At 39.8% G+C, this 26223-nt stretch overlaps 1 protein-coding gene across 9 annotated transcripts in view; it reads right to left on the reverse strand.

The window, feature by feature from the left end:
- Positions 1 to 26223, reverse strand: part of cep170aa (centrosomal protein 170Aa) — a 41644-nt gene that overhangs the window by 4015 nt on the left and 11406 nt on the right. The window contains exons 2-18 of one of the 9 annotated variants that reach the window (XM_055029887.1): positions 25759 to 25821; positions 25024 to 25163; positions 23264 to 23353; positions 22155 to 22236; positions 21739 to 21794; positions 21448 to 21658; positions 19593 to 19724; positions 16100 to 16279; positions 15522 to 15827; positions 10466 to 10819; positions 9722 to 10011; positions 7698 to 7778; positions 6617 to 6734; positions 4977 to 6530; positions 3640 to 3690; positions 1352 to 1628; positions 1090 to 1249 (exon numbers count right to left, since the gene is read on the reverse strand). In XM_055029887.1, coding sequence (XP_054885862.1) covers positions 1090 to 1249; positions 1352 to 1628; positions 3640 to 3690; positions 4977 to 6530; positions 6617 to 6734; positions 7698 to 7778; positions 9722 to 10011; positions 10466 to 10819; positions 15522 to 15827; positions 16100 to 16279; positions 19593 to 19724; positions 21448 to 21658; positions 21739 to 21794; positions 22155 to 22236; positions 23264 to 23353; positions 25024 to 25128 — 4047 coding nt within the window. In that variant the 5' untranslated portion in view covers positions 25129 to 25163; positions 25759 to 25821. Of the gene's footprint in view, positions 1 to 1038; positions 1271 to 1351; positions 1629 to 3639; positions 3691 to 4976; positions 6531 to 6616; positions 6735 to 7697; positions 7779 to 9721; positions 10012 to 10465; positions 10823 to 15521; positions 15828 to 16099; positions 16280 to 19592; positions 19725 to 21447; positions 21659 to 21738; positions 21795 to 22154; positions 22237 to 23263; positions 23354 to 25023; positions 25164 to 25758; positions 25822 to 26223 lie in introns of all 9 variants that reach the window. The other 8 variants (XM_055029886.1, XM_055029880.1, XM_055029884.1 and 5 more) reach the window with 8 other exon arrangements.

Raw genomic sequence — 26223 nt, forward strand, 5'->3', positions numbered from 1 at the left:
CAATGAGCTGCATAAAGGTGTTAGAATGTGTGAAATGTGGGCTTATTATTCACTTTATCGAGGAAAGTTATGCCTTTCATAAATATAAAATTCGTAGAAACAAATTACATGGTTTGTCCACTTCTTCCCACAGTAAAGTTCAAGCACTTTGAAATATTTTCAATATGAACATTTTCAGCGACACACTAGAGAAAGAAATAAAAATGACCTAAAAAAAGATAGTTTTAATTCACTACTAGATATTTTGTTGCTCTTATTAATAATTTCTTGTGATGATATCTACATTCTACGGTAGGGACAAGCTAAACTAAAATACAGTAGAATTTTGTAATGTTTGTTTCACACACACTCTGACCGGTTCGAGAACAAAACACTAATTTAACTAAAAAGAATCCCCCAATTTCAATCATTTTGTTTAATGTGCAAAATATAATCCAACTCTTACTTCAGTTATGCAGATCAATAAATTACTGAGCCAATAGGAATAATAAATAGCAACAACAAATATTAATTAACAAATTATGTTAAAATAAATGACATACACAAAGAAAGTTACAAAAACTGTTCTCGCAAAGCTTACTGGAATCTAGCAAAAATAAATAGTATTGGCAATTCTAGGTTACCAAAAATAAGTGACATTTAGTTTCATTCAGTTTCAGACATTGGGGGAAAATGTATCTACCTTTTTAATAGGTATACAAAAAATATCTGGCTTCAGTTGTTTCTCAAAGGTAGGCTTTTAAGCAAATGTTAGGTTGAAATAAAAAAAAAAAGTGCAGTTTGAATATCAAAAATGAGGTACTTTCCAAATGTTGAAAACTGAATCAAACAAAACTGATTTTAGGCATTTTAAGCACCAGTATGAACCCTGGAGCTAAAGAATGAAAGTTCAGCAAATAGAAGCCAATGAGGAGACCTGAAAGCTATGAAGCAGCAGAGAGGCATTCATTTTGCCCCCTACTACACAGGAATTAATGGCAAAGTTGCAATAAAAGCACAAACATTAAGGCAACAGAAGAAGAAAAAAAGACCAGGCACCTTTTTCATGCTCTCCTGTATGTCCGGCTGCGTGGGGCGTGCAGGGCCTACCTCTTCCCGGGTGTCGATGGCCGAGCCCGGGGTGGTGGCGGCCGTGCTGACGGTGGTGCTCGGCGCAGTGCCGGACGAGCTGACCGAGTCTATCTCACCGGCCACGTCGTGGATCTCACGTGCCAAGATGGCCAAGTCCTTGGCCAAATCCTGGCTGATCCTGCGCACACAGGGGAACAACCTGTTAATCAGACAGGGTTCTTTAGGACTCAGGAGGTGCTTTAAAGTGCAAATGAATCAGTAGATCAGTGATGATCGGTACTTGGCTATCTCTTCGCTGTGAGCCGTCCAGTCCCTGATGTACTCCTCCTGCTCCTTCATGCGGTGTTTGATGCCCGCTCCGCCAGGGATCGCCGCCACGCCCGCCGCTCCCGAGCTGGTGGCGGAGCCGAGTCTCGAGCCGCGGTGCGGGACGAGGTGGTGGGGCCGTACGTGGGGGCGAGCGCCATGCTTCGCCGAGTTCCGGCTGGAGCCGAACTCTTCCTCCGAGGTGGAGCCGTACTCCGGCGGCAGGCGCCTCCACCTGCTGCTGCTGGACACTGCAACGTCAGGAAAAGCCGTTACTAGTCATCGGACAAAGTCACAACGGTTGTTGACTCGATCGTTAGCGAGTTCAGATACGAATGTTGTTCAGAAGTTTACGAACGCTTTTCCATTGTTTACTATTTTAAAAACAAGAGTTTGGTGCAGGTGTTTGGATTTCTTGTGGATTCAGTCCAGACCGAATCAAAATTACACATTAAAGACCAAATCTAAACACAAACTCCTATTATTCTGTTAATAATAATATGGCTATTCCTATGGCAACTTATCAAATCACTCAGCATCCTCTTTGTTCAATTCATGGCAGACCAGAGTCTTGATGGACTGTTTCTGATTATCTTAAGCGACTTTCTTTCATCTCAGGGTGGCAGTTTGGGTCAGATGGCTCAAACCTGGTCACAACTTGGTGCTTCTAAAAAATAATGACTCCAAACACACATCAAAACAGTTTTGTTTTGCAATAATAAAGAAGGCTGACTTTAAGGTTTTGGGAAGCCCTGACCTCATTTTACATCAAGGTCCCTTCTATTATTTCTAAAAAGCAGATTGGTGACATAATCTACGGATATTTGTGTTTTGATCATTAATTTACTGATCAATAATGATTCATTGGTCACTGTGGATATTACTGTTTTTCTGTAGAGTTTATTTCTTTGGTTCTTACTCATTTCTTGGGTTCTTTCTCCGGGGAGATTTGGTTTGTTCTCTTAAGGTAATCTTTTTCTGCTCTCGATTTGTATCTTAATTCAGCTCTTCTTTGTATTTTCTGTTTATTAGTCTCCCTGCTCTCATCTTGCCACAGCTGCTCCACATCCCCTCTGATTAGCTCCCCTGGTTCCTGTTATTTTCCAACCAAGGCCTCTGTAGATTGTTTTTTTTTTCATTGTTCCTCTCTGAATTTTCTGTTTCACTCCTCCAGTTTCCATCATCTGTCTTCACATGTTTTACCTTCAAGTTGTTTTTTTTTTTTTTTTTTTTTTTTTGGCTTATTAAAGTCTCTGCTAATTTTCACCACTGTCACTTTCTGTATTTGTGTCGTCATTCCAACCTCACTTCCTGACAAATAGTCAAATGTTGAGGCCACGATCAAGACAAAACTTTGCTGATGTAGCAACAAAAAAAAAATGTGTAACTGTGTAACTTAATAAGGGATGTTAAACCAAATATTAGTGGAGTAAGAGTAGACTACAGCCTGTATGTGTCATTTTAACCAGGTGTGGATTACAATTAAATTAAACATGTGCACCAAGGCATTGTTTTAAAAAGTATAAAAAAATGTTTGTGTAATTATTCCACCCTGGAAAAATACTAGTTAAAACAAACCATTAAAAACAAAACATTCATGTGAAATTCAACACTATCAGGAGTGTATGTAAACTTCTGACTCGCAATTTGTGTCACAAGGTTGAACTCCACTGTTGAGGACTGTAGATCATGAAGTGTTTTGTGTGTTTGACAGCGTATTCAGCAATGATAAAACTCACAAAAAAAAGCAGCAAAAAAATATTTTGAAGCATTTCAAGGCGCCGGACAAAACGAAGAAGCTATAAAGCTGCATGTTAAGTTGTTTTGAAATGTTCAAACAGCAGCTCTGTTAGTCCAGCTCTGACACAATGAGAGTATACCTTGCTCAGTCCGTCTCTTCCGGATAACATTGGGAAAAGTGTTACAGTGTGAGCAAAGCAGATGGCTTATCAATACAGCATTACTAAATGGATTTAAGGAGGACACGATGTTAACTATCAAACGCTTGGTAGAGCTGGGTCATCATAAAAGAGATTTCTGACTGATATTAAAGCAATGAACTAACACCAAAGACTATTCTTTAAATTGTTTTTTTTTTTTTATGTATTACTTTTATTCCAAACAATATTCGAACACATGTATTAGATGAAAACTGTTTGAAATCCTTAAAGGATCCGTTTTGACCCAGGTCTGGAGGTGTTAAAATACACACATGCACTACACACAGCAGTCCAATTAGACTTCATGGTTCTGGTGCCGTACTTATCAGCTCTTCCTCTGCGTCACCATCTGGAGGTTCAGGCTGAGCGCTTTCTAGACGATGAAAACCAATGCACAAGATCATGACAACACAGGTGTTTACTGGGAAATATCTACACAGGAAATGCACCGAGGTGTCGGCTGGTGACCAGAACCTGCTGGTTTGTAGCCCTCAATGGCCATCGCATGGTCAGAAACTCAAAAATGTGAGTTATTTTATAGTGAAATGTGGTGAACACATGATTTGAGGAAACGGGGCGCACTGTCAACACTCTTCATTGTCGACTAAGTGACTAACTTAACTGAGTGAAGAAGCCTCAGTTGACTACTTTCAGGTGTTGAAAATGAAGTCAACAGAAGCATAGGGCCATAAAGACTTTTAAAATGGAAGCTATTTTTAACACTTTGCCTTGAATCTGTGGTTTATTCAGAACACGAGAGAGCAAGACTTTCAGCAGATAATAGGAAGAATGAGTAAGCTAAAGTAAAGTTGGTTTGTTTGATACTTTTGAGCTTTCAGTCTCTGTCTATGAAACATGATGGAGTCAGAAACGTCAGCAGCCTTTTTGATATTTCAGTTCATTTGAGCATTATCCAGCTAATACATGCAAAAGAGATGATTTTACTGCGATAGTGATGAAAACCACAAATTAGATTCCAAAGATGATGAAAGGTGCATAGTTGGAGAAAAAATATATATATTTACAAAATCTGAACTAAGTGAAGCTAAAACTATGTCACTAGAGGGTTCTTGACAGAACATATTTACAGATAAAGGTGTGTTCATCGTAAATGCAAAATATATATTTTTGTACAGTTTTGACTTAATTACTGCTCTGAGTATTTTGTTCTTTCAGTCAATGGCCTTTTTTCAGTGCAGTTAAAATTAATCTACTACTATATTACTTGAAGACTATTTTCATAATGAAATCATCACATTTATTCTGATTTATTGTTTCAGCCCCAAACATTAGTAAAACCTAGTTTCAAAACATGTGCTTTTTCATACATACTATACAACATTCCCTCAGATTTCTATGGAAACAACCACACATAAGAGGAAGAAATATACTAGAATATTTATAATTCTGTTCTTGTATTTTCTCATCTTAAAATCCTTCAACAAAAATCTGAATCAGCTTCAATCGATATCTATCAGCCAGCATTTTACATAGTAGAGGCCAGAAATCATCCATGAGCATCTTATGTTGCGACTCAAAATCAGCCATGAAACAGCATATTTTTAACCAATAAACTCATTTAATTTTCTCTTCTTTTACTGAAAATCCTCAGATGTCAGACAATTAGTTGTTTTTTGCTGTTTGTTTTTCTTTGCTCACCTGTGGGCGAGCAGTATCCAGATGTAGTGGTTTTGGCCTTGGGCTCGTTGAGTTTCGACACACTGTTGGCTCTCATCCTTGGCGACAGCCGGTTCTCTGTGGGCGTTGTCGAGCGCAAGCCGAGACGCAGCGCGGTTTCTGCGGACAGGCGTGGCGAAGCCGTGGAGGGCCGGCTCACCGTGCACTCCGAGTCGCTGCGTGCCGAGACGGAGCCCACGCGATTCCTCCGTGGCTGAGCCAGCATGTCCAGCCGTGACATCCCCTTGCGGCCGGACGGCGGCTTAGAGGTGGAGCTCGTCGTGGACACCTCGGACGCCACGGAAACCCGGTCTGCATCGGCTAGATCTGTGTCAGATGTGTCCCCCAGTCGTGCCCGGCGGAGAAGGGAGGCTCTGGTGGGTCGTGGTTGAGGCAGAGAGGCCTGCTTGTTGAGTGAGGAGGCCGTTGCTGCCTGCAGATTTCGGCTGGTTTTGGAGGCACCGCTCATGGACGACTTGGAAGATCTGCCGTCGAGTTTGGAATGGAGGACATCTTCTGAGCCTCGTCTATGAAACGAGTTCCCCAAAGGCCCAGAGTAGGTTTCCTGGTCTGAAGACAGAATGTCACAGATGGGGAAGGAGGAGGTCTGGTCGTCGTCAGTGAGATCCAGGGAAGGCTGGCGTGCTCTGGAGGAAGCGGCGGGTTGAGCGGAGCGAGTCCGACCCAACGCGTCGACTGTTCTACCTTTAGCCTTTCTCTCCAGGCGTTCGCGAGCGCTGCCGTTTCCAGAGGTCATCTTGGACGCTGTGCTCATATTGCTCTTTTCCCGGTGCATGCTGCTGAAAGACTTCCGCTTTTGCACGCCGCCTGCAGCGGCCTTTCCCCCTGCTTCTGCTGCAGCATGGCTGGCTGTGCTGGCTGTGTCCACGTCTGATTCTGGGGATATGGAGTCAGTCCGAGCTGGGAGGCCAATGCTGGCACTAGGAGGAGTTTTAATACTTTTCTGGTCTAGTTTGTTCTCATCTCTGAGCTTGGCCTCTAGGAATGCCATGACGGCCTCCGTGTCTTTAAGCAGAGTGGCGGTGTCCATGCTGCCCACGGAGTCGCTGCGCTCCCGCTCATTGTTGCCTCTGTTGATACGAGGGATAAGCTCTGGAGGGACGCTTGAACTGGGCTTCTCGATGGTAAAGCTACCCTGGCGAACAAGGGCCTTCCCGGATTTCTCCCCTCCTTCTCCTGCTTCTCCTCCATTGCTCTCCTCTGACCTCTTCCTTCTTTCAGTGTCCCGAACTGGACCCTTAGATGGAGAGGAGGTGGCCGAGCTTTGTTTCCTCTTGTTGGTCATTTCGCCGTCCTCTATGGGGGTTGGGGACTCTCCGTCTCCCTTGTTCTCTTTTTCCTGGGGCTCAGTGTCTTGTTTCTCCCCTATCTCAGACCTCAGTGCTTTGGGAGTGAGTTTAGCCCGGGGGTCGTCCACTGGGAGCTGGGGGAGGGTCCTGCGTTTACGGTCGGTCAGGCTGGAAGAGGGTTCACCTTTGCCAAGGGGAGGAGCAGTAGACTCAAAGGCATCAGATCCTGAGCAAAAAGGACAAAAACCAAATTAATCAAAGGATTAAATACTGATTAAAATCTAAGCAGTTTGTTGATTTGGGTGAGTTTACCTATCTCTTTGTGAAATAATGTTGCTGCTTCTGCTCCAGAACCTTCAGGGTCGGTCCTTGCTTGATTAGCAGCTAAACTGGCCCACTGAGAGACCCAGCTTGAGTCACCAACAAGAGCCTAAGGCAACACAATGAACAGAGAAAGACAAAAAGAAACTGAATTGAAATAAACGATGGAGGTCTAAAACAAGCCATGTACTTAAAAAAATCCAGTTATGTGATTTTGGTTTTCCGTTTTTTCACTTAGAATGGTGAAACACCCATTATGGATATAATTATAGGCTTTTAATTATACATTACATAACCTAATTTAACAGTTCTTTTCCTAGGATGGACCAATGATTAATTTGTTGAACATGATTGTATGATTGAAAGTCAGGTTTTAAAGGAAACCAACCAATTAAAATGAACTACACCTAAGAAATTGAAAATCAGAATTACGATGCTACAAAAACGGTACTGGTTTCTTTCTAACCAAACATTAGTTAGCAGTGAATTTATAATTTAATTTATAATATGTGAGCTGCAGGGTTCAGATCAAATGTGCAAGACAGAAACAAAGAAAATCTGCAATACATTCAAACTTGTGCAAAACTGACTGCAACGACATTGATGCCCTTGGTGGATAGAGGTAAACCTATAACTGGAACTTTATTTGCTATACAGTAAAAACAAACAAACAAAAAAATCCAAATAAAATGTAAAATCAAGTTTCCAGTAATACTGATGAAGACGTGTATTACTTGTAAAAAGAAAGGAATTAAAATGCCATAAAAGACCGATCAGACAGACATTTCAGATGTCAGTGCAGATAGTCGCTGCCCCCTCAGTCTTATGAAACGCCCTGGAGGGCTGAACGTGTTTCCTCATCCCAGCGTGATCTAGGTCACTCACTGAGGATGAACCCTCCTCCCATCTGACAGTCCAGCGGAGTAAAGTAGTCATCTCACAGGAGTAACAGACTTTCACAATAAAAAAATCCACCACTGCACTTTTTTATTTTGCTCTGTTGCGACATAACAAGGGGGCCAGAGAAATGCCAAAATTAATTTCTTTTAGGAAGTCCAAAGCAGATTTGTACCTCTTTCCCAGTGTTTCCTGGGTCCTTTCCTTTTCGGTCAGATGAAACCAAGCTGCTTGTATTCTCCTGCACCCCGAACACCTACAAATATTAAAGAAAAACAAAACATATGAATCAACACAATCTGGCAGAATATCATAATTTATGCAAACCTTTTATATAACTTTGTATGGCTGATGTGTAATTTACACATAATCCAGTCACTTAGAGAATGTCAATTCTCTGACTATTTCCTCTTTCTAATACAGTGAATCCAACAAACATCTTGAGTTGTTTATTCAAAATGCTCAGCTCCCATTCACTAAATATTTAAACGAAACAAACAGAAACAACAGCAGTTTATAAATGAGAGAGAGTGGACAGCTGTGAGCGCTGTGCCAATTAGTGTCTCAGCTAATTACAGGAATTAGCATAACAACACTTCCTGTTTAGAATCCAACGAATGCAGACTTGAACTGACTCAGAATATCGTGTAGTAATTATTTGACTGCTTGTCCAAAGATAGTTCTTGCATTAAACGTTTAAAAGGAAATGTGATATTATTTATTTTGGTTAAAATTTTTCAGAAAATACTCTTTCTGTTAGATTCACAAAGACATTTACTGATTAAGTCATCACTTAGTAGAAACAAAACTCTTTGGTATATAGATGTTGTTCTTAATTGAAGAAGGCTACAATTGAAGATAAGGAGAGATAATGATTAAAGTTAGCTATGCTAACTGCTAACTGCTTAAAATACCTTCAAATTTAAATGGTGAAAACATTTAATCTTGTGTTATCAATAGGGTGAACAATATCTTGACACTAACACTGGTATGAACTAATATTGGTCTTTTTATTAACATAGCGGTACTATTCCAATAAATAAAACTGAGATGATATTGGCAACTAATATTTATTTCCATTTTTTGCCATTTGTTGGTCATGCAGCACCTGTTTGATCATGTGACAGAGATACTGTAGGACAGGATTATGGGGAACTTAACTGAAGGAGATAAGCATTGGTAGTTTCAGGAGGGCGCAATATCGGTTATTGGCTATGACAGCAATATTTGTATCAGATATCAATATCGGCTCAGATTTTCATATCAGTGCATCCCTAATTATCAGCTAGTAAAAATCTGATGTCTTCTCTGATTTTGGCATAAATAAATGAACACTTAAATAAGGAAGGCTAGAAATAAATATTCTGAAAGCTGTTTTCATGTTTTCTTGTGTTATGTTTGGAATTTCTTAAAGTCTCTCTTTGCAGGTCAAAGTGTTACAAAAACTAGAGACCGGATATCAACTTCTGTGGTTTTTACTGTTTTTCTTGCAACACTGTTTACGTTCTTTGTTGCATTTAAAAATGGGGCAACAGTAGAAAATTAAATGTTGCTTAGGACAGTGCCTCATTGAGCAAATCCCTCCTGCTTATTCCAGACGCATTAGGTGAGTTGATGTGCCACAGAGGATGAGAAGTGGTCAAGCAAGGCCACAAAGAGATGACAGTGCTGTTTTAGTGGCAATTTTGTCTCAAGGGACTCACTATGCAAAAGACTGCAGACCATGAAAAAAAAGCACCTATTGATGCTGTTGTAGCCTGTTTGAATTTGCTTTAGTTCTGCTTTTTGCTGCAGAGTAACATTTAAAGATGCTCTCTTCATTTCAGTAGCTCCTCTATTGTCACAGTTTTGCAAAGACCCCAAACTAAAAACACCTCTAAATAAAAGGTTATGGTGTTTTAGAGGTTGACAAACAAAAAACCTCTGGAGTGGTAAAAGCTTCTTGGCCCTTTAATTGTAGGATGCAATTCAAAAAATGTATGCAACATCAGCGAACGGATCTTTAAACTAATGCCATCTTTAAAGCATTTTAATCTGTACCTTGTAATTTCAACTCAAATTCTTAAACTGTAAAACCTCTGATGCAAATATAGTTTAACTGGATCCCCAAAAGATGCTGTATAATCACAATGATTACAGGTGATTTACACAAATATTGTGAAAAGGTTAACTGCTGCCAAGATGTCAGGCTGTTCCCACCTTGTCTATCATGCGCCTGGCCTCTTCTTCTTCTGGATTTTTATTCTCCAGCTCAATAGTGTAAGTCCCCTTGTCACTGTGGTCATCGTCCACCTCTCCTCCAGCGGTTCCAGCTGCCTTGTCAAGGACAGAAGTGTCCTCACTGGGAGTCGTGGGGCTCCCAGTCGCCAGCCCAGTACTAGCCGAGCTCCGACCAATACTTTGGTCCTCTGATCTCTGCTTGAGCAGCACACGGGCGGCCGTTGGAGCGCCCACAGTTACTGTGGCTGGTATTGGAGCTGGAGCTTTACCTGAAGGTAAGGAAAAAAAAACTTGATTAAGCAGAACTATCTTTAAGGTAAGCTCATTTTTTGTGGCAGAACAACACAAAGTAGTGTAAATTATGTAAAGAAGTAAAGCGATTCACTCTTTTTCGACATTTTTATTATTAAAAACCTGAAAAGTGTGGCATGCATTTGCATTCCCCCCATTTACTGTTATATCGTAAAATAGAGCGTCTCCAACGAATTACCTTCAGCAGTAGTTACTTAATTGAGTCCACCTCATTGTAAATCTGTAGCTCTGTGAAGTCCTCACAGGTTTGTAAGAGAACATTAGTGAACAAATACCGCTATGAAGACCAAAGAACGCAACATATTTCCTATTGGTCTCTCACATAAAAAAGTGCATGACATTGCAGGATATTGTAAGAGCACTTAATTGTATCTATGCATGGAGAAGCATATAACGACACCAGAATCATACCTGAATCTCCAGCTGAGGCAGCGGACGTTGAAATACTGAAGACTTTAGGGTGCGAGGGAGGCTGTGGACACAATCCTTCTCCGCCTACTCCACCCCCCAGCAGTGGAGCAGTCTGGGAAAACGAGTAAGAGCGACGCTTGCGAGGATTTTCCTCGTCGTAGAATTCGATCATGAAAGCAGTTCGGCTGCCGGTGGCTCTGGTCCCGCTGATGGTTGCGGCCGCCCCTGCGGATCCCCCTCCCCCGTGGTTGTGCGCTGTCTTCAGGCGCTCCTCGAGGGCGTGTCTACGGTTGGCGAAACGCAGGCCGAGTCCGTTCTCAGAGTCACTTTGGGTGCCATCTTCATGTTTGCTCCCTACTGAGACACAAACAAGGCGAGACAGTTAACTTCGTGACCATCTTTGAACAATAACAAATATCAGACTTGAGCTCCCTGGAGTTTATAACACAGGAGGCGATTTTCAAACCTAAACAGTGGTATATCAACAACACAGTGTTATAGCAACAGAAACAACATACTCTGAAATATAATACAACCCAACTTCTTTGCAGGTATCATAGAGAAAGAGAAAATAAAGCCTGCACCTGAACAACAAGAAACATATGTTTTAAAACCGTCACAGCCAACGACAACAATAAACTCTCTCTGTGGCCTGAGGCAAATCACTGAACCGTCAAGATGGATCCTAACAGCACAATGTCTGATTTACCTACCACATCACTGCAGTCTCACATGTTGCTCTGTCCCAGTTGTTTCAGCGAGTCCTTTCTGTGCCGTGCGGTTCAAGACGGCGTGCCACACTAACCCAGACATGCCACCCACACAACTCGCCTACCATTCTTGACCAATTCAGTGGCAGTCAGTTAAAAGCGGGGGAGGGGAGAAGGGACTCATGGAGGACTGTGGGTGGAGGGCTGTGGATGAAGGAGGAGGGGAGGCGAAAAGGGAAGAGGGATAGTAGAGGAGGTGCTGGGGAGTTGGGGGATGTGTTAGAAGGAAATGGGAGCGGATGGGAAAGAGTGACTGAATTAAATGAGGAAAAAACCCACAACAAACAGGCCCAGAAAAAGGCTAAGCAGGTAGCTACTTAGATTTATAGATTTTCACAGTATAATATTCAATGTATTCAGGGTATATCCATCAAATCTTACAATGAATCTACTCAGTCATACAGAGTTTATATCTGAGATTCTTCAGTTTGTTTTTTATTGAGTAATTGAAAGCATAACTCCACACTGAGTGTAATTGCAAATCTGTTCATCAGTTGCCCTTATTTTTTTAGTAGAGCTATGCTGTTTATCAAACTGCTATCGTCAAGTCAGAGTACAATATCTCAAATGCAAAAGGCTGATTGGATTAAATATTATCTATGATTTTATATTTTTATATTAGCGATGTGTTCTGCATATCGTTAATATATTTGACCAGATGAATGGCTGGATGACATGGCTGAAAAATGTATCATAATACAACGGTTTCATATCAGTTGATATCAATAATCACAAGTAGCTTTTTGTTTTAATATCTGAAATACTGTCAAACTGGTGACATGACCTTTCCTCACTCCACACCATTATTTTTAAGCAGTTATGAGACACAGTGGTGAAACATAAAACTGCTGCTGTGCAAGTCACTCAACAGGATGTTGCTAAGTAACCAAAGAACGACTGAGTTAGTTGATGCCACCAACCTTGGATTGGATTTTTTCGAACAAACTGCTGTGTTAAAAATTTGTGTCCCTCATTTTATGCTGCAAAGTCTGCACTAATAAACCTAATACTACAATGTCCTCTTTTAGTCATTTAAAAGACATTCGTCTTCATCAGACTTGTCATCTATCGAGCTTTTTGCTCTTCCAGTGTATTTCATTCGATCACTTTTCATGGTTTAATAGAAACGTAATAATTAAAAAAAGAAGACGAAGGTGCAGAAAAAAATGAAAAAGGAAAAACACAAAGTGTTACAGTAGGCAGCTCAGCACACACAAAGAGGAAGGTCTTTCATTCAGCGTGCCGTGGACAAAGAAGCCCTTAGCAGAGCCGCAGGAGAACAGAGGAGTCTGTGAAAGTCCAGTGCATCGTCCCGGCCGCCCCACCATGACTCACAGTGGAGCTGACCACTGCCTCTGCACACACACATATTGAACATGCTAAACAAGGAAGAACTTCCTTTACAAACAGACAGACAAGCAAGCATGCAACCCCAAACATACAATGTATTGTAGTGGGCCCAAGCATTTCAAGCACCACCTGCAGGAGGATCATGAGCTTTTGCTATGGCTATGAAGACAAAATATTATTTTTACCTCAAATGCTCCTAAATTAAAACCCATATAAAACCCACTGCTAATTAGAAACCATATTTTTAACCTCATGAAAAAAATTTATTTAAATATGCTGCAATAATGAACACAACAGAATAAAGATCTTTTTAAACACCAAGATGAAAAATTGAGCTTACCTGTCGGGTCAGAAATTAAAAGCTATAGCTCAGACGCCTCCTTACGGTTCCCTTGGTGAAACTCTGCCGCTCTTTCTACCGGGCACAGCTACGACACACCCTGAGCAGATCTCGCATGCCCGCACTAACGTACACTGCACCGCTTCTCTGCACCGCTTCTCTGCAGATCGCCGCTCAGCATGTTTCAAACATGCACACGGAGCCTACCGCCACATGACTCACACACCTTTGGAAGACGGTGAAAAGCGTTCCTCACACGACCTTCTGAAGCCGCTTCACACTCAGACAGATGCTCACAGTGCCTGCAGTTCGCATCACTGTTACTATAACAACTTTCAACCAAAGGCATTTCTCTCTCTCTCTCTGCCTCTCTCTCTCCTACCTCATTGCCTCCTTTTCTGCTTCTACTGCAACCAAGGCAACAACCCGTTCTTTCTCTCCTTCTGAACACTCACCTTTGCAGCTAATCCTGCTTCCATTGCTTTTGTCAGCTCCCTTTCCACCCATCTCCTCCACTCACCTGGAGACAACCTTCCTTCACCAGTCTCTCTCTGTTGTCTTCCTCATCTCTCCCTCACTCCTGTCTTTCTTTTCAACCCCTTCTCTGCCCTACTTGAATCTTATCCTCAGCTTCCCATAACTCATCCGTGTCTAGGAGTGAGAAAGTCGGTCAGTAAATCAGCTAAAAACAACGGCATCCATCAGGTGAGCCAATCTGTCAGCCCAGTGACACGTCCGTTAGTGGTCCTAACTCCATCTAATAAATTGGCTTCACCATTGTTCAGATTTTCCATCAGCTCACACAGGCCCCGCCCCTAATCTAATGCATCTGATAGGCTAAAAGGAGGCCAGAGACAACCCAACCTCCAATAACACTCCATGGAAGGACTTGAACTTTGGACAACTTGAACATAAATCTTAGTTCTATGGGTAGAAACACAAAGCTAAAAGCTTCAGAATTAAAGATGTGGCTCTGGTTCAAATGAGCCACAAACTGTAAGAAATATAATGACTTTCAATACGTTCTATATACATGCAGTCATAATGGGTAAAACTCTGACTTTGCTATTTGTAACATTTTTATCATCTGAGCAAAAAAAGAAAGCAACATAAATGTTGGTGATGACTGGGAGAGACAAAAGGAGACTAAGGAGATTAAATCAATTCGTTTTGACCATAAGATGATAATAATGTATATCAGACTATTCTGAAATAACCTTGGTATTATTTTAATTAAAATTCATGTAGGCAAAATGGAAATCTTATTTCCATTTAACACTGTTGTTTCATTGATATACCTGAATCTGCATGAACCTGACACTCTAGCAATGAAACAACTAAACTGCCAGAGAAACATAGTTCATATAATAATTATGTTCACATAATAACCACAAACTTGTACAGCACTGGGAACAATGATGGAAGAAAAAGCAAAGTTGGCTGGATGTTATGGAGATTCTGTGATGCAGGGAGATGAAGGAAATAAATCACATGCTCTGTGATTTATTTCCACAAGCAAACTTTCCAATTGGACCATCAGCTGGAGAGTTTTCAGTCCCCTGCGTCTTCTACTCAAACCATGCACCATTTCTTTGGGTCCGTATCTATTTATGGACCCAATTATATAATTTAGGAGAGCAATATGAAGCAAAGTCAAATAGAAATCCTTAAAATCCCCTGAATAACATTAAATAATAAACTATATTATCAGCTTGTTGAAGAGGTCATTCTTGAAACATGTTTTAGTAATTTCTGAAGAAGGCTTAATGGTATTTAAAAATGAAGATCTGGCAGATGAGTTTGCTTAAAATCTGGATAAAAGAAGATAAACAAAGAGAGTCCTGCATAATAAAGTGGTAATAAAACTAATGTTTGAAATTGGAAATTGCACAATGGCAGGGCTTTGGAAAATATTAAACATGTGGAACTAGTATAAAGCCAAAGGAATAAAAAGTTTTATAGTGGAGTGAAAGGGAGTACATTATTTTAAAAAGATGGCTAGACTGTACTTCTTCCTGTAGTAAACAGCGAGGTTTTCCTCTAAAACCTGGGCACAATCAAATCAATTTATTATTGTGGCCTGTTCTTCAATCGACAGAATTGGACCAGAAGCACTGTCAAATGAAAAAGGGCTATGACTTCACACTAGCAGCATTTGGTCAAACAAAGTGCTAGGTATAACTAATCCAAATAATGACTCTTGCACAGTTTACAAAACTAAATCATCTAAACAGTTTGAACAAAATTTTCCAATCTTACCTAAAATATAAATACCAATGACACTTCAAACATCACTAAATATGTAGAAAGACAAGTCATACAATCTCACTGTAAGGCCCTAAAAAACTGTTTTGGTTAAAACTGTTAGAAATGCCAAAAAGGCAAATTTCAAATGTTGGGATCAGGCTGTTATTGATTTGCAGAGACACACAGAAACAATTTACAAACTCAAGATTAATGTCTATTTTAGGTAATGGTACAAATTTTCTGGCTGATCACTGATAGAAACCTGTTAGATAACAAAGCAGCAATGTTAAGATTCATTTTCTTGGTGCAAACAGAATGCAGAGAAGTGTAAACAGAGTCGAAACTGTACCTTTGAGCCTCTTTAGGTGGACCGGGACGTCGCTCTTAATGCTCTTGCTGTCGTCCTCGGTGGACTCGGTGTGCACTAAAGTGGGGTCATTGTGAGCCAGCCAATCCGCCACTTTGCTCTCAGATGCCATCATGGCAGCCTGCAGCGTGGTGAGGTCCTTGCTTCCGGAGCCGCCGCTTCCTGCCGAGCTCTTCTTGGTGCGGGATTTGTGGTGGTCCGACGTGAACTTTGACACGTGGTCTTTAATGGTGACTTTCCCTGGAGAGGTGTTGTCAAACTCTATGGTGAAGGAGGCGTGCCCTTGAGCTGTGGAGCAGACAGTGCACTTTCAGCTTTGTGTCCCGTCGACAGTAAAAGTAAAGGCTGCTAACTCAAGCACTTTTAAAATGTTGATGTGCAGAATAGTTGTGGCATAAAGACGCTTTCCCTAATGCCATCTTGGTTACAGGGAAATACTGCAGTAAAATAAAATGTGTTACAAACTAATCTTTATTAATGTTGCACATTTTATGGAGCAAAAACATTGGAACTGTTAAATTAAGTGAGAATAAATAAAGATCCTCTCGATCTCTTTTCACCTGCAGTGGTATGGCTTTGAGTGGGAGCATCCTCTGTGTCTTTAGTGGGAATTTCATGGATGCCATTATTTGCCATGTGACCTTCCTTTGTGGGGACCTCAAAGTAACTGGAATCGAGAGCAGGGGACACATGAAGGCCGTCCTCTTTAGCTTTCTCTCCCCGACGCGACTCCTTGCTCTCTGTGGTTACAAAACAAATAAATGTATTCTTACTACATTGTGACTGTTGTGTTTTTTTTTTTTATAACTTAAAAATACTGCCGCGTCAAAGATAGCTAACTATGTTTCATTACAAAAAGAAGTATAAAATGAAGGTAATACAAGGGAAGGTCAAGTCAAATCGCATATGGACAAATTAAATTGAGGTTTGTTTCTGGATGGAAAAGAAGGATGGAGGACGGACATCTGTCTCATTTTCGCTCGCTGTCACTCAAAGCATAAAGTGATGGCGAGGCTCTTTAAAAAGTGGAGAATTTATATTCTCATCAGTTCCTATTAGCCAACAGAGCCTCTGACGGGACTGATTATGATTAACGACACTTTCAGGAATGAAAGGAGCCATCTGCTTCATTTTTGGAGAAAACGCAGGAACATATGGCAGCTGACAAATACAGACAAAAAAAAAACTGAAACTTTGAGCAAAATTGAATCATTTGTAAATCATTTACTGTAAATTATAGATGCTTAGATTAAATTATGAATTAAATTAGGAAATGTGTCTTCTTTCATAAGTTCAGATCAGCTTAGCTAAAAAGAAAGAAAATCTCTCTGACATAATTACTGGTAGTCAGCATAAACCGTTAGGCAATACTGAAAAGATCCACAACATGGCTGACACCAAAACAAGAGGGACTCAAACACCTTTTTAGAACTGCCTCTGATTGCTTTTATGTCCATTTATTAAACAATTAAAATGATCAATAATACAAGTTGTGCTACATTTTTTATGATCCTGAAAATATATTTACAACATTTATTACAGAATTTCATCGACAAATAGGTTAGTGACCAGAATTGGACCAATACTATTTGAGTTGCCCCAATCAGTGATCAATGGGTCAGAAACAAACATATCTGATCTTTTTCATATGCAAGCGCTACCAGTGCTTAAATTACTGCTACAGCGGGGAGAAAAAGTCAGATATTCAAACAGATTTTTAGTAAAGTGTTTTAAACTGAAGTTAGGAATTTTCTATAAGGAAACAGCGTTTTCTAAGAAAGTGGATTAGCTTTTTACTGAGGCTGCTACAATACAGAGCCAGACTTACTCGCCCAAAAAGACCACTCAGACATAAAATTTGTTGGATATGTGACAGAAACAATGGTATTACCTCATATAAATGAATTGTATACAGTGTTTCTGTATTATCTTTAACCACATACAAAAAGTAAGAATAGCTGATTGTCTAAACTACATGAACATTCGTTAGATTAATAACTATCCTTTTGGGTCAAAGTACAGTACATTATTAAACAACAGTGACTCAATTTTTCTATTTCACAAAATACTGAACAGATAGAGCAAATTGCAATTAAATACCTTTAAAATTCTCCAAATAGCAAAAAGCACGAAGGCGACAGCAAAGTAAAAAGTTGTGTCCTCATTACAAACTGAAAGTATTTTAGCAGCAATATGGATTTGAGAGCAATGCTTACCGGAGGGTTAGCTAATGATTTCTGCAGGGTAAAGAGCAGTCTGCTAAGAATGGGTTTGTGTGTGTGAGTTAGGAGAAAGAAATAGAGTTGTTGCGACGGTGTAACCCAATCGGGTTTAGTGACAATACACATGGAGGGGGAGTTAGGGAGTGGTGACAACAAAACCTTTATTTTAACTCCGACAGAGAAAAACACACAAGAATAAAACTGACGTACACACAAACCGAAACAGAATCATTTCCTGTCCTTAACGTCTCACTTCCCCTTCTCTCCTACATTTCACAGGGACTGTGGAACGTTCATGTTATTTTTGAAACACCCATATCAGATAAAATCTCTTTTTTAATGCAGAGGCTCAAGCCAAATACACCAGAGCTTTCCGGACACACGTTGCTTCACAGAGGCGCTCCAACATTTCATCACCCACACCACAGTTATTCGTCTAACATTTGATGCTGCGAGAAGGGAAAATAATTTCCACTCACCCACTCCCAAGGCTGAAGTAGCCAGACCCATAACGCTGGATATTTAGAAAGGCTTCAAGGTTTCAAATAATTTTTGTGTCCAAACACAAACTAACCTCCCAACAGACAGATAAAACTTCGCAAAAAACAACAAATCAGGGCTAACAGATTCATAGGAGCTGGAGAACAAAGTCTTCCTTTACAGGGCAGCCAAGATGATGCCAGACTAGCACTGCAGATGTGCAGAGAGATTGGAGGACGCTTCAATCTGCTCTCGTGTTTGTGTTATGATTCCACACTGGTCCGCTAACCCAGCCTGGCACAGACTGATTTTGATTCACCGAGCTGGTGTGGCCACTAATCCTGTTAAGGGGACCCCTCTCACACACACGCACACACGCACGCACACACACACACACACACACACACACACACACACACACACACACACACACACACACTCATATTGTTAAGTAAACTGACATCCTTGCAGACTCTGAAAAGAGGCTTTGTATTCACTTGGATGTAAGTGATTATTAATACAAGCAAACCCTCGTTACCCTTTGCTGCCTGAACAGCAAAAGCAAAACAAGCTGACCTAACTTTGGTGAAGCAATTGTTTTACAACCAGAGAAAAAACATATAGCACAATGCAGTGCATGTTGCATCTGTTATCTATAAAATGGTATTCTGTTGGTGCAAATCTACCGACACAGTGATTCATCTGGCCGATTATTCACCAGATTATTTCCCTTTCGAAATAATCTGAGATTATCTGGCAAAAAATAAATAAATAACTGAGAAAAAAATGTGACAACATCCCAGCCATCAGTTACAATCTTGACTAAGTAATCAGGCTGCAGGTTGATTCCCACTAAGAGAGAACATACTGTCAAATAACAGCTCCAATCAACCTAGAGAGGTTAAAACTTAAACATAAAGAATATAAATGCATATAAAAATCAATAAAAGGAACAAGTTGTTAAGAAATTCAAATCTTGCATCCTTCACAAATCAGAACAAGGAAACACTTTGGAATCTATTATTCAAATTTACAAAACCAAATTTCATACTTTTCCATGATGTTCAAAGCCATGTAGGGACAGAGATTTTTTTAAAAATCCTGGTCTACTTCCATGAGAACTAGTTGCAATACCTTAAGTGATTTCTTTTAGTTAAGTGATTTTTTTTTCCTTTAGTGATGTTAACAGGAAACGAGAAACCGTATTGGCCGATAACACCTGATTTAATGTGATGTTAAAGTGTTGAGTTTGGGAGTCTTCCCAAACGATTTGAATTTTGAAATCTTGACAGCCATGTTTAAAATCCTGCTTGTGGACATGAGAGCCTCTGAAAATGTTGAAAACGCCCACCTGAAATGAAGCCGTCGTGTTTTTTGGACTTGGTTTCCTGTTTGAAGGAGTTTTCATCGTCTGCATCTCCATCCCCCCACCATGAGGGCTGACCATACAGGGGAGTCCCACGAGGCAGAGCTGTGCTGTCCCCTGAGACGAACATACACGCATTTCAACAAAACTGCACAGTCGATTTTTTAAAAACATTTTCTCCAAACCATTGTGGAATTAAAATTAGCCCAACTAATGCTTGTGTGTAAGTTTATTTCCTCGTTTTTGTATTTTGTATTTCAAACACTATTCCTCTCTCTTTCTCTGCCATGCGTAGGCAGTGTAAATATATTGTTGTTATTGCATTAATAGCACCTTTTTTCAAGATGAAAGCTGACAGGCGACAAACATCCTGTGCAAACCTCTTTTCAAAGCAGATTTAAGAATGCAGAGAAAAATCACAGAGTTTCTGTAAAAGCCTTTCTTTGGATTTCAACCAACATGTGGTCAGTGCACGGTGTCACAGCTCGCTCCACTGCTTCTTACTTTCTTCCTTTAGCCTTCGGTCCTTTAAAAGACCTCGTAATATTCAGCTGGTGTGACTTCAGTCACAGTTGTAAACATAATTACAGAGGCAGATTGCCAAATCACATATCATTTTGTGTGAATGCTACAGAATGTGTATCATGAGGAGTAATGTATGTTTGGCTTCTGGTAACAGTAAAATTACACATTTCAGTAGCAGACAGAGTAACACAAGCAAATGGGTGTAATACTGCATGTTTTGACCCAAATGCTTGTAAAAATATTGTGCTTCTTATATTTCCTTCAGAAAAGCTGAGATGACAGATGGTTTTTTGTCAAATTCCCTCTAGCTGATTAATCTGTTCAAATAAACATGTAAGCTCCATGTGGCCTTGTTTTAACAACTGGTTATCAACCTGAATCCCTGCTATTTCCATGCCCGAGCAGTGATGGACCCTCAAATTAAAACTTCTTTTATTCCTTTTTCCATTATGGGGCTCTGAATTTTGGAGGGCCACGGTTATAAACAAGTTTTTTTTCTTAATCTGCTCTAGTCAAATAAAAGCTAAGGCAAAGTAAACATAATATTAAGGTTCAACAACATAACTGCATGTTACAGTGGATATTAGGTCCATCCCCTGCTGGTCTAAGGTAAAAAAATTATAATTTCACAACATTCAGTCTGAAAAGAAACTGTTTTTGAACAGAAAACTCTTTCAGAGCATCTGCAGGTTCCAGCAAGTTACCTTGAATAAAATGAAAGACCAAAAAAGTGTAAATATAAGGGATGGTTGGGGGAATCCTGCTGTATTACAATCAAGTATCACACAAATCCCAGTCGTGACAAGCTTAAAGGTTTTGTTTGTATAGAATGAGTCTGACCTCATAACGGCAGGCAACAGAAGTGAGTAAGTGGTAAAAATAAATGTTTTGAAGGCAATGGGAAAATTTGCAATGACCCATGAAAGATGTAGAACAGCTAGCTAGCTAGCAAGGGCATATTAGCAGCTAGTGACCAGTAGCCTCAAATGCATCAAGGCATAGAATGAGACAAAGTGCACGGCTCAAACTTTTGCCAGACAGAAAAGTCCCGTGAGAAAAAAAACAAAAGACCTCTGATTCATTTATATAAAGCCAAAATGATAATAAAAAAATGTATTCAATTGTTTTTTTTTCAGTACTTAAAAGGACTATTTAAGACTAATGCTTGGGCACCCTGAAAGTACTGAAAACAATCTTTGTAGCACATTAAAGTCAAAGTGAAGCCAATGTTTTTCAGTTACAATTCAACTCAATCTCATTCTCAATTTCTGTCACCTACCCTATTTAGAGAAAACACAAATAATTCACAAGTTACCTTGAGAGTCCAGTGGCTTGGTCGACTGTTCTCTGGAGGAAGTGACCCCATTTGCTGCTCTGCTCTCCACAGACTTTGGAGTGCTGCTGCTCGGTGACTTTGGCATTTTCGTCTGGGCCTTAGAAGGAGAATGGCTCTTGGTTGTGCTGGCCGTGGTTTCACCATCGGGTGGCTTCTTGCTGAGCTGGAGGCCACTGGTGAACTTTTCATGCTGGAAGGAGATTACGTTTTAATAAATGTGATGTATAAACATAACATAAAAAGGTAAAGGGACATGTTAGGTGTTTTCACCTTTAGAGCTTCCTCAGGCACAGTGAGCTGTCCTCGCACCACCGTGAACAGGTTGGTATGTGAAACAAAAAGGTTAAGGAAATACTGACCACATTAACATAGAAATGAAATACAAATGCAAAATTGAATGTGGATCACAGTAAATCACAATATTCCAAACTTCATTTTTAACAGTAATTTAGTCAAAAAGTAAAACTAAGACGTAGTACAGATATATAAATCATGGTGATATATTTTCAAAGTTAATTTTTGATAGCTTAGACAATCATGGCTTTACTCCAGAAATTCAGTTTGTCAGACATAATCAATAGATGTAACATTACTGTAAGAATGAGCTTAGCTCTCCGACAAATAATCAGAATGACTCCACCGGACACGTGAGACTTCACAGAGTAGAAAGTGAAAGAATGAAAGGATATCATATCCAAACCTCAGCTTGTCCTCCAATTTCAGCGTGATGTACATCTGCTCCTGGATGCGGACATCGTTTACAAAGGTCTGGAGAGAAAGCAGACAAAAAACCTGAAACTAAATTTGGTCTGTTAAGTTCTTTTATTAAATATTGAAAGAAAGACAGGAAATATGTTTTTTTTAAGTTTCAAAATTGTAAACATTCTACAAAAAATAATCTCTTCATATTTTACTGCATAAGGCAGTATGTTCTTTTGTTTTGTGTAAATGAGTCACTTATTTACTAGTAATTTAAAGAGTAACATAGATTTTATTGTAATTTATCAATGATTGCTATGTTAATATCAAAAAGTACAGTCATGAGGACTAAAGATCTTTGCACAATCAGCCATGTTTTTCTTTTTTTTTTAAGATTTATCTTCAATCTCTCCTTCTCCAGAACTCATTCACCCTCGTTATGCTGTGCAGGCAGATCAAAAACCACTGACCAGCAAATAAAACTCTCACATACTTCCACTTTTTTTGTACCAAAACATTCCTTTCTTCTCTCTAGTGTAATGAAATTACAGCTCAAGAATTTTGCAGTGAAATGGTTTCAGAAAGAGAGCAATTGGTCCAAACGTTTTACTGGCTAACCAATGTGTGGCAAACCTCAGCACTCCCACTGACTCAGCAGGGAAAACTTCCTCTGAATCAAACCAAAGGAGCTGGATGGCTAACAGCACAGGAGGAAGTGACTCTGACTTCCTGTCTGAGAGACTGAGAGGATGTGAGGGACACGGCACAGATGTGTCTCATCTGGTGACCTAGCTCTAATCACAACTTATGACTAATGCCAATGAATGGGTTTAACAGGGCAGCTGTGACCAACTTTTACTTAACTTTACTGTCAGAGGAGAAAGAAACTGTTAAGAAGTCAAATTAAGCTACCCAATAAACTTAAAGATGTGTATAAAGTAAAAGTGTCAAATAAAATAAATTTTCATTTTACACTTAAATCACACTTCAGATCTCTCCAGATGAGCTAGGAGCTCGTTCTCCTTTTATTGCGTTTTCTTCTTCGATTGTTTTCATTACTTTTCAATTCTTTGCACTTCATCATGTCGTTACTTACCCCGTTGAGACTTCCCAGGTCCTTCACTTTGTGTTCGTCAGTCCCCGGCTCATAGTTGATGACTGCGTGCTGCTTGTCTACGCTACGTGACTTTAAACAAAAAAAATATACAAACGAGGAAAGATATTAATCCACTAGGAGCCCTAGAAGACCCCTGTCGAGTTATACCTTATCATATATTAGCTGTTGCATCATTAAAAAACATTAAAAATGTGATGCCCTGGGACACTTTTACACTCACATCAGAGATATTCACAAGAAGTCAAAGGAAAATAGCAAGAGAATAAAACAGAAGGTGAAATATTGATTTTTCTACAGCTAACAGAAGCATGCCTATCAGCTGCTTAGAGGGTGAACTGTTTTTAAAACAAACACAGCGGCTCTCGGTATCTAGAAGCCTCAGGTAGAAATGTCCACATATATTTCATGAACCAAATGTCACTGAAATAAAAAGCACAAAAAGGAATCCAATGACTGGACGATGAAAGATCAGTTACTTTCAAATCTGCTTTGAGTTTTGTTAGCATTTTATTTTAAGGTAGGTCAAAGGCAAGTCTGAGAACCGTTTCTCATCTTCAGTTCCCATCTCACTCTTTGTTTTGTTGAGTGATTTGGTTTAACTGTGTGTTCTGTTTGTTCCTTGAAAGCCAGATTTTGTGAGGTGGAGAAATAGGTGATAACACACAACCTCGGTTTAGTATCGTGACATTGTGACCTCTGCATGCTCTACATGACAGGAAATAGTTTTTTGTCTATTCGGTGTATTTAATTTTTAAGTGCACCTTTCTCTTCAAAGAGAAACTTTCTCTGTATTTATTGAAGTCCTTCACTTTTATTACATAAATAAATCAACTTAATGGGTTTAAACACTGTTGGGCGTTTTAAAAAAAATACATCTAATCCATTGAGTAAGCAATAAATGTTTATATTTGATTTGACATATTGCATTAGTCTGTGAGTATATGTTTGTGTTTTATTTGGTGCATGACACAGGAGCCTTTTTATGTTTAGCCATGTGATAAAGCCTTGGCTCACTGAAACGGTCACATGGCTATCAACTGCAGGCTGCTTAAAAAAACACAAAAGGCTATGAACATGTTATGTCAACAAATCAAATACTAAATCCTCGCCAAGGCGGGAGCACGAGAACAAAAACACAAAAAAATAACGGAGTGGGGGAGAAACTTTTCAGCTAGATGAAACAGCTAGATCTTTATTTTCAGCTAGATCTTTATTTTCAGCTAGATCTTTATTTGCTGGAAGTCTTCACATTGAACTCCTCCTAGAAACTATAAAGCCAGAAGTAAAAACTTTAAATAAAAACAAAAGGAGTGATTATCTCTAAACACGTAGAATGTATAAATATATATAAAAATAAAGCATCCTGAATGTTTCAATGTTCAGACCCACTGCAGTTCTTACAGTGGGACCAGTAAGAACTGTGCTCAAATAATACTGTCCCAGTAGTTGTAAACACTCAACCCACAACGAATGACTCAGTCAGATAAGATCTAACTTAAGAGGTATCTGCCCCACTTTCTATTATTAGTGCAGTGACCAGAGGTAGACATGAAAGTACACAAGGTCTCTGTGGATGTATGCAGCTGCAACGACACATAACACACACACACACACACAAAGCCAACATGCAGCTACAGAAAGAACTGCGTAAAGTCACTAATAAACTCAAGTAGTAGTAAAGAAATGTCTCCTTTCTCTTTGAGACCAACAAAAACAAAATCTTTATGAAGCGTCCTCACCTGCAGCATAAGCTCACAGTCATCCCTGCCCACGAAGATCATTTCCCGGGGGAGTCGATGACGAGTTCCCCCGCTGCTCACCAGGAACCAGGAGGTCACGCTCATCTCTGCGCCCTGTTGCTGCCTCTAGTTCACACCTCCTGAGACGAAGGCGAACAGAATCCGTGGGTTAATAATAAGTCGGCATTGAGGGAAAATACCATCGTTTCACAGTATTTACACAAAGTGTTTCGACAAAATAGTATAAAATACTCAAATTCCTGTGATTTAAAACAAAAAGCAACAATTATTTACGAAGCAGTTAAAAAGATAGTGTGGAAGCCTTATTTTAGCCAGCTGATATGCAGTGTGAAGAAAGTACGGTGAACATTTTGCCTGGTATTTTATCAAAAGGAGTTTGATACAACTGGACAAACTATATAACAGACTTTTAGCAGATGATATACGCCATGCTTAATAGAAATTTATATTATGTACTGCTTAGAAGAAGAAATCTAAAATCATTTAGTAAACTTAAATGTTACAGTAATGTTTTTCTATATAAAGCTGTAGGCTGTAAGCAAACATATCAGAAAGATTACGTTCAAATTTTATGACTATGTTGCAGATGGATAAAGTTAAAAACGAATGCTTTTCGAAAGAAGAAATGTAGAGATTCAAGGTACACCGCAATAAAATCTGAACATTTCAAGCAATTTAAATGATGGATCAAGTTCCATGTATTTTAGTACAAACCTCTGGTCCAGGTGATAGACCACAGCTAACAGACCACTGGCCGTGTAGCAAAGCTAGGCCATCCTGAAAAAGATAAGCAAGCAAAAACAAAATCGTCAGACATCTGAGACGAAGGAACATGCATTACACTATGTATTTTTTTTTTTGTTGTCTTTGTCTCCTGCTTCATTTTCTCAGCTGCTTGCTGGAAGTAGGTTAAGTGGGAGGTCTGGGTAGATCCTTTCTTTTTCTCTGCCTGCTCTGATGACTGCCAGATGTTTGAGGAGGAAGTGATGTAGGAATGCTAGCAGGCCTACCCATCAGCGAGTTTATTTTCCCTCCTCTTCAGACGGGCTGGAAAGGAGGTCAGAGCCAGCCTTGGTTGCTTTCTAACTGTCCAGGCCTGAAACGACTAAATTAAACAGAACTAACTCCTGCCAAAGTGACATGAGCTGTTTACAAACTAACTTCAAGTGTGGCTTAGAG

Source organism: Poeciliopsis prolifica, unplaced genomic scaffold (assembly GCF_027474105.1).
Source record: "Poeciliopsis prolifica strain line A6 unplaced genomic scaffold, Auburn_PproV2 SCAFFOLD005, whole genome shotgun sequence".
Classification (NCBI taxonomy): domain Eukaryota; kingdom Metazoa; phylum Chordata; class Actinopteri; order Cyprinodontiformes; family Poeciliidae; genus Poeciliopsis; species Poeciliopsis prolifica.